The 10506-nt window shown below is 39.9% G+C and overlaps 1 protein-coding gene across 1 annotated transcript; it reads left to right on the top strand.

Moving 5' to 3' along the window:
- Positions 1-336: 336 nt before the first annotated feature.
- Positions 337-10144, top strand: LOC131701720 (transmembrane protein 47-like). The gene is made up of 3 exons (XM_059001389.1): positions 337-654; positions 6859-6999; positions 8336-10144. Exons 1-3 carry the CDS (start codon positions 459-461, stop codon positions 8515-8517), a joined length of 519 nt encoding a protein of 172 aa, XP_058857372.1. The 5' UTR covers positions 337-458; the 3' UTR covers positions 8518-10144.
- The last annotated feature ends 362 nt before the right edge of the window (positions 10145-10506 follow it).

Here is a 10506-nt window from a genome sequence, read left to right as displayed (position 1 = left end):
ATATCAAAATTACAATTGTTGATCTCAACAGTTCTATTTTTTATATTAAAAAAATGCATACTAATGAACATCCTGTATGAATTTTTTATATAAAAAATGCATACTAATTAACATCCATTCTGAATTGTTGATATTGATGTATACACTTCATTGTGGGTTATTGAAAGCGCTTGTCAGGCGTTTTGGCTGATAGTGACGTACCTCCAGTGTTAAGGCGTGTTAGTTTACAGAAATGTCTATGATAGTTATTTTGGAATCTGAAAGCTGTATTTTGAATAAAGTGCTTTCCACGTTGCAGATACCAGGTGGAGTTTAGGACCCGCTACGAGCCGCCTCATTCATTTGAACCGCAGCTGACGTGCGTCTCCAGTAGTTTCTCTGTTGCGGCCACGCGAGTTTTTTCGTCTCTCATACTTGAAACTTCTGAATTAGGGATTCGTATAGTTTCTGAAGAGAAGATGTCGATCAATGAAACGTACGTGTTCCGTCCCTTTAAACTGATCGCTCTGTTCTGCGTGTTTCTGGCACTTTGTCTAGACGTGGTAGCACTGCTCAGTCCGGCTTGGGTCACCGCTGAACAATACTCTCTTTCGCTTTGGGAGTCCTGTAACAAAAACGGGGACTTTTGGCAGTGCACCCCTACGTTTAGAACAGGTAAGAACCAGTTTGTGAACCAAAGTTTGTTTTAGTTAACAGTCATGTTTGTCTGTTTGATTGAACCGTACTGATGTTTTCAGAATGTGTACCTAAACTGTATTGTAGATGTATGATATCAATAATCTTTTATTTGTAATCTATATCGGTATATTGTTACCGAGAATTCTAGGAATGTAATCTCGCTCTCCCTATTGCTAGCGTACCATCTCGGTAACACACTGTTACTGAGTTTGCAAAAAAAAAAAATCAGAAAAGTTCAACCACCTGCCTAGTCAACGCGTTATCTTTTAATGCCGTAGGTTTGTCCAGTAAAATGGATTGCGCACATTTCAGGCTGTCTGAAAAAGATCCGACACGGTTCTGCAGGAGAACAACGGGTTAAACCCTTGCTCTTATTGGTGTTGGCTGTTGTAGATCAATTACCTTTTTAAATGTATGTTTTCTTTCATTTTACATGGTACCGTTTCGATTTAGGTATTGCATGTTTATAGACGGACCGATAGGGAAGCAAAGACACCTGATGCTCTAACTAAGCAAGGCTGTAGATAAAGTTACTAAACATCTTTGTACATCGTTGCTGACCCATTTTGAAAACTAGCCAGCCAGTTTGACAAAGAGGTGTGTTTTGTTATTGTTCTGCTGTAAGGACGAAGCTGCCATTTGCTGTTTCGTGTGAAAGAAGATCTCCCGCTGTTAGGGGGTGATGTGATTAATAACGTGAAATGTCCCAGCTGGGTACTCTATTGAAGTGCCCCCTTGTCCTGTGAATGGGGTTTGTTTGATTCAGAGCATGGAAGTGTGTTGGAACACTGCCCTCAATGTGAATAGAAGAATCTCATTATTAGGGAGCCCTATTGTGTGATCCGTCTAGCATGACAAGCACTCCCCTTGGCATCCATCAGATAAATATCTCCTGTATACAAATACTTCTCAGGAATTATCTATCTATCTATCTATCTATCTATCTATCTATCTATCTATCTATCTATCTATCTCCTAGGCTGTTTTGATGTATTTTTGAAGTGCACTGAAGAACTAACCAAAACGTTTGTCTACTTGACTTAGTTTGTGATAGTTTTGTAAAAACAATGCTTGCATATATCATGCTGAGAGTGTTCTGTCATGTATATCTATAGCTAAATATATTCAAATACATACTCTTTTTCAAAGGTGTTTTTGGTATTACACTTAAGGCAAGTTTAAAAGTAAGCTTCTCATTCTCAACAGAAACGCATCACTATGTAAAATGAATTGCCCTCTTTTTCTTTAGCTAAAGTATTCTCAGGAGTTGTACAGGTTTCTGTTCCTGTCCTTGTAAAGCAGGTTGCCTCCCAAGCCAGTAATGGGAAGCCTCAGTAAGCTCCAGAACGTGTGGGAGGTATTTCAGTGAAAAACTGGGATAAAATTAGCCAGGCACTCAGAGCTTCAATCCAGCAGCAATGTGATTTAGCTTTTTCACATTGCTAGCATAGCATCTCATTAACAGAGGGATTTAGTCTGAGTGCACAAGCCTTGTGCCATCACTTCTGAGGACAATGCAGCTGCATGCACACTTCTCTAATGTGATGTCAAAGTGATGTCTTAAATCAGTGTGAATGCAATAGGATACACTTGTCAGATGAATTAGAAAAACATTTGTACAGACAGGTAGAGACCATTCAAGGTGTAATAACCAAGTCTTAGGCAAATACTCTTATTTAGAGTAACTATTCATTTCTAACAAATCCTTTATTTTTTCATTGAGCCATTTGTTTTCCAGACCTAATTATTTCTGCTGCAACACTAAGTTAGAAATATATTGCTGTAATCATAATGTGTACAATAACCCTTATAAAAGTGTACAATTTTTAAAGTATAGCCGAAGCATGGTAGAGCGTAGAGGTATGGTGAAGCAGAGCGGTATATGCTATGGTAAACTTTTATAAGGGAAGGCAAAGTGTATTTAGTAAACACTGCAGGGTCTTGTGGTGATCTCAGCATCACTTACTGCAATGATTTCAAAGGAAATATCCACACACAATGTGTTAAATCAGGGATGGAAGTAAGACTCCGATTGCATAGCAGTGTCACCCATTCCAGGTTTAGGTGCAAGCTTGATTAGCCGCAGTGTATAGGTAACAAGCTCAGTGTGTCGTCTTAAACTCATTTTAAAACCAGGAACGGATCAAACCGCTATGCAATGGGAGTCTTATTTCCATCCCTGTAAGTAATGTTTAAAGAACCACCAAGAGGGTTCAGTCAAAACAAGACAAGGAGAGAGAGCCAAAGGTCCGCCAGTGGGAAGCAGGAGCAAGTCTTTCTGCTTTCACATTGCTTCAAGCTGGTCTTGCCCTGCACAGCTGACAGCAGCTGCTTCAGAGAGGACTGAGGGTTCAGGGGTCAGGACTGTGGTGCAATCACAAGCAACTGTGAGGGGAAGCACTCATGAACCTGAGCCTGACTGGAGCCATAAATTCACAAAAACAAAAACTTTTATCTTGCAGTACAAGATGAACTGAGAAGAAGGTAGATAGATGTTTTATAGGTTCATGTTTCCTCATGAGACCTAGCGAGTGAGGAATGGCTGACAGGGCTCTTTATATTGAAGTTTTAGGCATGTTACACTGTAAAGAAGGCAGTATGACATATGTTTGCAAAGTGTTTATGTCTTGAACTCCTGTTTTTAAAGAGGTGAAACGCCTGTTAATTTTACAAAACTAGAAGCAAACGGCCAAGTTATATATATCTCCAAGTTCACATAAACACTTTTGTTTTAAATTTTGTAACATTTAATATAATTTTACTTTTACTTCCATATCACAGAAGTGAATTAAAGAATGGAGAAAACACTTTGAAAATATCTCTCTATGAGTCTTAAAAGCAACACTTGGTTAGTTTCTTTTGTACAGTATTTGCAGTTCTAAAATGTGTTGAGATGCTGTTTATTTGCTGACATTTTCTGTATTGAAGACCTGGGCAAGCATTGATGGGCCAAATGGTCTCCTCTTATTCTTCAATTTTCATATGTTCTTAGATACTCATTCATTTATCCAGACAAAAAAAAATATTTCAAAAGTTCAGTTCAATACCTTTTAAAGCCTGGCAGTAAGGTAAACCTATTTTTAATCTTTGTAATCAATCAAACAGAAAAAGATATTAACTATTTCTCTGTACGCATGGTACTGTAGAAACACAAAGGCTTGCGTTTATCTTTGACTAACACATTTAAATGTTTAAGCAAAATGGTAAAAATGTGACACGTGGCTAATATGAACACCCTGCTTGCCAGTTAGTGAAAGTTATGTTGAACGCATCTTCCTGGCCCTGCTGGGTGACATTTGTTTTCTAAAGCACTCCTTAAACAGCAGTGGATCATTAGCTGAGCTGTGTGTTGTCTGGAAGTCCCTCCACATCTACTGCAGAGGCAGCGTGAATCCACAGGATGATGGGGATGTTTAGACTAACACTCTGAGGTGGAACCAGCCTGGGCAGGAACATGTCTTCAAACCAGACAAATTATTGCTTACTGGAGAAAATAATACAAAATCTAATTATAGATTGCTGCACCTGTGGCATGTCGACTGGGGGAAATTGAGACCCCCACGCTGCCACAGTGACTCAAGTTGAATTTAAACACAAGTCTCCAGGGCTACATCTAGAAGTTATGGTCTAGGCCCTTGAGATTGAACTGGCCTTACACAGCTATACAGCTGGTTATTCTTTACAGTAGCAGGTCAATGCATTGCAATTTATTTCCTTACTACAAAGCGTTATCTACCTTGTGGTCAATCTGCCTCTGATTTATCAAGATCTATCTCTCCCGATCAGGAAACAAACTTCCAACCTCACAACAAAGGGGTCCTTCACTAAATACGGGCAGTTAATTCGAACCCTCTGAATTAGGCATAAATATTAGTAGGCATAAAAAAATACTATTTCCTGTAGCAATGACTCCTTGATCTGACTATTGCAGAATTCAGTTTAAACTATATTTGAAAGATTTGCTCAACTAAGCTTTTGCTGAAGCAAGACATTTACAACAGTTTTGCTTTCAAACCAACAGGGTTCCAATGGATGCCCAAATGGTCAAGTCTTTCACAGGTTCTGATAGCATAAAGTGCTGACACCTGCACTATAATTGCTGTGAATTGGGCTAATTTGTGGTTAAATTAAGAGTATGGGCAGGTCTTTTAGCTGAAGCTAGGAAAAGCCTTGTCTTTGTCTTGCATGAGTGGGCCTACCTACACACACACACGTGTAATTTAAGGTCCCCTGTTTCAGGTTTAAAATTAATGATAATTGACTACATTTTTCTCTGGAGCTATTTGGATCTTTGCTGTTTCATTGGCCGGAACTTCCTGACATTGGGATGTAACAAACCTGTCCCCTCTGCAGTTTAACGGTAGCCCGGTCAGGTCTTATTATGAGGGAGTGAAGGGTTAACGCTGTGAAGGCAGTGTGGTGGACAGTAGGGCTGCTGGGCTTAGGCAGTGGGTACTGAGGTTAATTAACTCTGAGGGAAGTCCAGCCTTTTTTAACAGCAAATCAGGCAGTGAAGGAATTGGGCTGGAACCAAAGGAAGGGGCAGGGCTGGGAACAATGGGTGAGCATTCTTGCAGGGCTGGGGGCGATGAAGCCAAGCAGGGGGGTGGGGGTCCTCCATTATGCAGGGTCCTGGTTACCAGGATGGCAGATGGTATATATAATTTAGGATTCCGTTGTTTGGGTTGGAATGGGGCTGCAGGGGTAGATACAATGCAAATTTAGTTGGGTGTCTTTTTTTTTTATTTACAGGATGACAGTGTATTTTAATATCGCTGTGTTGAGGTAACAGAGTTGGTGGTTTACTGATTCAAAAGTTATTCTGACACAGGGGGTTTTACCTTCACTATATACAATGCAGCATTAGGCCACCTGTTTGTATGCTTCTATTGTCTTTATCAAAGTAAGCCCATGTTACTGTAACTGTATAACACACAGGCTGAGGTAGGGTTCTGCTGTGGCAGGATAAAGGCTTCACCTGAGTTGACCAATTGTATTCACAAATGCCACCATTTGATGGAAAAGCAAAAAGGAGATTGCCTTGGCTTTGCAAGGTCCTTAAATGTGGACCTGAATGTTTTCAGGGTTCTCAGCCTTGTCCCTGCACAATTGAAATATCTTTAAACTGGGTCAGAAGGTTAAGACCACTGCCCTGATTTGCCTGAGGTATGCGTGTAATTTAATAAACACAAAGAATAAATATCAAGTGGTTTTTGAGGTCTAGCCAGAGGTTACCACAAATTGGTTATTGTTATTAGTCAGTGACTGTTAAGAAAACAGATTCGATTTAGAATTGCACCGGAATTGTATTCCAACCCTGTACTAATACGGGAGCAGTATTTGATGTGAGAATTACATTTTCAATACTGCAGGAAAGGGAAAAATAACTCCACTCAAACCGCCAGACTTCTAGTGCAGTCTAGGAAACATATCCCAACATCACAGAGCAGTCAAACGCCCCTGTTCATGGGTATGCCCCTATATCCTTTCTGTGTAAGACACTGAAGCTGTTTGAATCGTTGAGCAGTCCATGTGTAATCTCCTGCAGTTTGGGGATAACTGATGCTAACCTGCAGAAGGTTTCATTTGAGAAATGTAACGGAACTTTGCTTCAAGCACTGTATAGACAGGAATATCTCAAATGGTTGCAATGCATGTATGTGGTACCGTGTATTAATTCATTTAACAAGTTACAGTATGGTTGTCAGTGTGCTGAAAGCTGTATTAATTCTTTTGTGTGTGTTTGTAAGATGTTTTATATACAGTTTATAAGTAAGCAATAAGCTGACACAGAGGGCATTATCAGGCAAAGGCAACGTTTGAGCAATGTGGCCCGAGAAAGTATATTTCAATGTTACAGCACAATTAATTATCATTTGAATGTATTAATTGTATTTGTTTAGTTTCATTCTTGTATCCTTCCTCATAAGCACTCTAAAATGGACGTTCTGCACAATATAGTCCTCCATTGTAACAACGTTCCCTATGAGCTTCTCTATAAAATGAGTGTAAAACAGCATTTTTTAAAACTATTTTTTGGTGTTATGTTACCAAAATGTTTTTTATTTGTTCCTAATGGCCTGCAAGTATAGCAGATAGTGTATATGTCCATGCCATTGCACAGCCATTGCAACAGGTGCAGTGTTGTGACTCTGGCTGCATCTCTCTTTGCTCTGTCAGACTGGCAGGTGGCCACACTGGTGTTGCTGCTGGCTGGAGCAGCGGTCACTCTGGTGGCGTTCATGATCAGCCTCATCTCGCTGTGCTGGGGCACTCAGAAGAAACACTACCGCACTGTGGCCATCTTCCTCTTCACCGCAGGTATGTCTTTCTCATCTCTCACCAGCCTCTCAAACTCTCAAAGCCTTGGCTAATGCCTCTATCAGTGTAATGAGTTGATAGGTACTTGAATGGTGGGTGATCAAGTGCAGCAGGTGTGAAAAGGAGAAAGAAAGAAGATAAGTACAGTAGAATTAGTAACCGAGTGAAATGTAAAGAAACATTAAACCGGGTCAACAAATAAAGTTGAGGTGCCTTTGTTTTGTCAATTCAAACATTGCATCCTATTATTATTGCTCTAAATTAGTTTTACTAACAAAATGTGGCTGTTCAGCACAGAATTACATTTTTATGGAGTAGTAAAAAACTACTGTGACTATACTGAACTGCACCTGATACCCAGGGTATTGCCACCACTGTTATCTGAACTTGCATACAGTATATACTGTATAAATTACCGTATTCCTTCGAATTTAAGACGCAGCCCAATCTTACCACCTTCAATTTGAGGAAAAAAATAAAACTTTAAAAAAATATGCATTTACAAAGATACAACCTCAATTAAGCTGTTGTATTGTACAAAACTGACACAAAACAGTGTTGTTGTAGATTAACCATGGAGTTTGTTTTATTGTGCTGTATAATACTTATGATGGTGTCTCTGTCGTACACACACCACCACTCACTTACAGCATCACACATCCTGGCAACAGCAAGCATGACACAACATGCCATGGCATCAGGCAACATGTAACCCAGCAACCACAACAGCATTGAACATTGCTTGGCATGTCGAAACATATGGGGGTCTGATCAGCATTTCCGATCTGTCCACGCTTGTACTGAAATTGTAAACGTTTCTCTTGGAATTCCTCAGGAACCTTGGTTTGTTTTTTGTCAGCAGTTGTCATGTTGCTGTTTGTGCATTTGGGCAGACGCCTTTGTCTTTTCTCAACAAGCGGTCACGTTGCTGTTTGTGTACTCGGGTAGTCACGTCTTTTGTCACCGATTTTAATACACGCATCACTATACTGTACTCTAATTTAAGACACAGGCTATTTGAGAAGCAAAAAATGGTTAAAGCGCGTTTTAAATTCGAAGGAATATGGTATGAGAAATGGGCAGTCATTATGCTGGGTGTTCACAAGAAACTGAGTTCTAACAATAATGCAGTTCTAACACTTTCTGTATTTAACCCTGTTTCATATTTCCTTTGTTGGGATACTTGGATATATGACCCATGTCAAGTGCAGTTTGTATCACAACCTAATAAGGCAACATGGAAAATCCTGCCCTGTGTTCTCTATCTCTAATTAGACATTCCAGTCAGCCACTTCCCATACTTGACAGGCTGTTGTGCCTTCCTTTTCCCTTGCAGTGGTTCTGCAGGCCTGCGCACTGGTCCTCTACCCAATCAAGTTCATCGACGGGGCAGTGCTGCAGACGTACCACGAGTTCAACTGGGGCTATGGACTGGGCTGGGGGGCTACCATCTTCATGCTGGGAGGGGGGATCCTTTTCTGCCTCCGGACGGACTTGTACGAGGACCCCTATTACTAGGCCAAGACAAGATTCTTCTTCTTGTTATTATTAGACCAGTAAGTGGGACTATTATTAGACTGGGCTTGTTGGAAAGATAGACTTGGTAACTGCTGTATGAAGAGGCTTGTATTCTCAGGCCATGCAGAGATGAGGGTGAGAGCTGTTAGAGGTGGAACTCAAGGACAGATGCAATCAATCCCCATGTAACAACTTCAGCTGCTGACTCCATGCGGATTTCCATGTGTTAAAAAAATACATATATATATATTTGTTTTCTTTGCTATAGCAGGAGATAACATGAAATGTGTTTTATTAAATCATGTAACCTAATCTCATCCCTGTTTTCCTCACTATTCCACAGGTTCAGTGCCTTCCCCCACCCCCTTCTATTCACACTGTGTATAAAATGTGCATGTCTTTTAAAGCTGCAATAAACTGCTTGTCTATTTTAGCCAGGGTTGTCAGGTAGGGGTGAAACGATTTGAAACTTGGTCAAGTAGACATTTCCTTTTAATGCTTTGATCAGTTTTACCTCTGAATTCATAACCAAGTGTGTGTGTGTTGTTTTTTTTTTTTTAATAAAAATATTATGACAGGATAAAAGATTTTACTTGGTTGAAAGCTCAACTTTGGTTTGGTTTTAGCAGAAAAGTCCAGTTACATGTACACTGAATTCAGCTTTACCTTGTGTGACGTGAACAAGTTGGCATACAGAGGAAATGAAATCCAGTCCAGAGGGTTTGCATTGCTGATGTGTGCGCAGAGCAGTGCTGGCTTGGAACTGGCTCAATTGGTCAACAGATGCACCCCTGTACAGAACACCAGGTCTTTCAGAGCAGCTGTGTGTGTTTATATGAACACCTACGATATTATGTAGTTATAGGACACAGAACGTCTATGTATGAAGGAATATCTGCACTGGTAGAGAGGCTGAAAGCCGAAGTCTGTTGAAGAACTTTGAGTGTCTGTGTAACCCATACACAGACATTCACTGTCCTATAACTTTCATATGCTGCTTTATTATTAATACACAAGTTAGGAATCCAGCTCTGTGTTTTCTAATCCTTACCATCCTTTATTTAGTCCATTTCATGTTTTCTGTTTCATTGAAAAGGTTGATGAAGAGAACACTGTTAAGTGGCTGAGGTACGCGGCCGATTGTGATGTCACCGTTTTGAATGGTCTTTGCTGTTGAATGGAATTCCAAGAGGTGCCTCGGGTATGATTTTACTTTTAAAGCAGGTGACCTCAACCGCGCTGATATGGAGAATCCGTGATGTCTCGTGGAATACAGAAGGTGAAACATGCGATCCGATTGGCTGAAAGATCCTGAGCAGCATATACTTAATATCAGCCATGTTTCTTCAGAAACAAAGGGCTCAAAAAGTAAAATATTGGTTTTCTGACAGCAAATGAATACAGATTAACTAGTTTTTTTTGTTTTGTTTGTTTCGGATTTGTATTTTCCTATTTTGAAATGGCTAACAGTTCCTTTGTTTCAATGGCATTCCTTTGTGACAAAGTATTATGTTGGAAGAAGAAAGAAAATATTTTCCTATCTGTTTAAGGCAGTTTTTTTGTATTTATAACAGAATTTTAAGCTTGAGGTATTAGATAAACATGGTCCTTTTTTGGCCAATTTATATTGTAGAAGCAATTGCACCAAATATATATTTATTATTATTGATGTTTGGGAATCACACTAAGATGTTAAGGAGACAAGTCTGTTTCAAAGGTGCTTGTTTTGAAATGACCGGTTGATTTAACCCATAGCATAATGTTTCCACTGTGTTAGACTAACACAGTAAATGGCCCGGGGGCCCCTTGTGATGTCATTCACTTGCTGTTATTGTGTGTGCTGCATAATCAATGGAACACTGTGTGGGTGGGGGTGGCTGCACAATCTCCATCTCTACCTTTCTCTTAAAGATACACACACACACACATCAACTTCAAGATCTTCTGCATTGAAACAAAGCTGTACTGCAATGTGTATTTTTCAAGCTT

This window comes from Acipenser ruthenus, chromosome 26, assembly GCF_902713425.1.
Source record: "Acipenser ruthenus chromosome 26, fAciRut3.2 maternal haplotype, whole genome shotgun sequence".
NCBI classification, from domain to species: Eukaryota; Metazoa; Chordata; class Actinopteri; order Acipenseriformes; family Acipenseridae; genus Acipenser; species Acipenser ruthenus.
This window is presented reverse-complemented; position numbering and strand designations above follow the sequence as displayed.

Coding starts and splice junctions, on each gene's coding strand:
- LOC131701720 (XM_059001389.1), top strand. CDS start 459: ATGTCGATCAATGAAACGTACGTGTTCCGTCCCTTTAAACTGATCGCT. Junction 655..6,858: donor CACCCCTACGTTTAGAACAG/GTAAGAACCAGT, acceptor TTGCTCTGTCAG/ACTGGCAGGTGGCCACACTG. Junction 7,000..8,335: donor CATCTTCCTCTTCACCGCAG/GTATGTCTTTCT, acceptor TTTCCCTTGCAG/TGGTTCTGCAGGCCTGCGCA.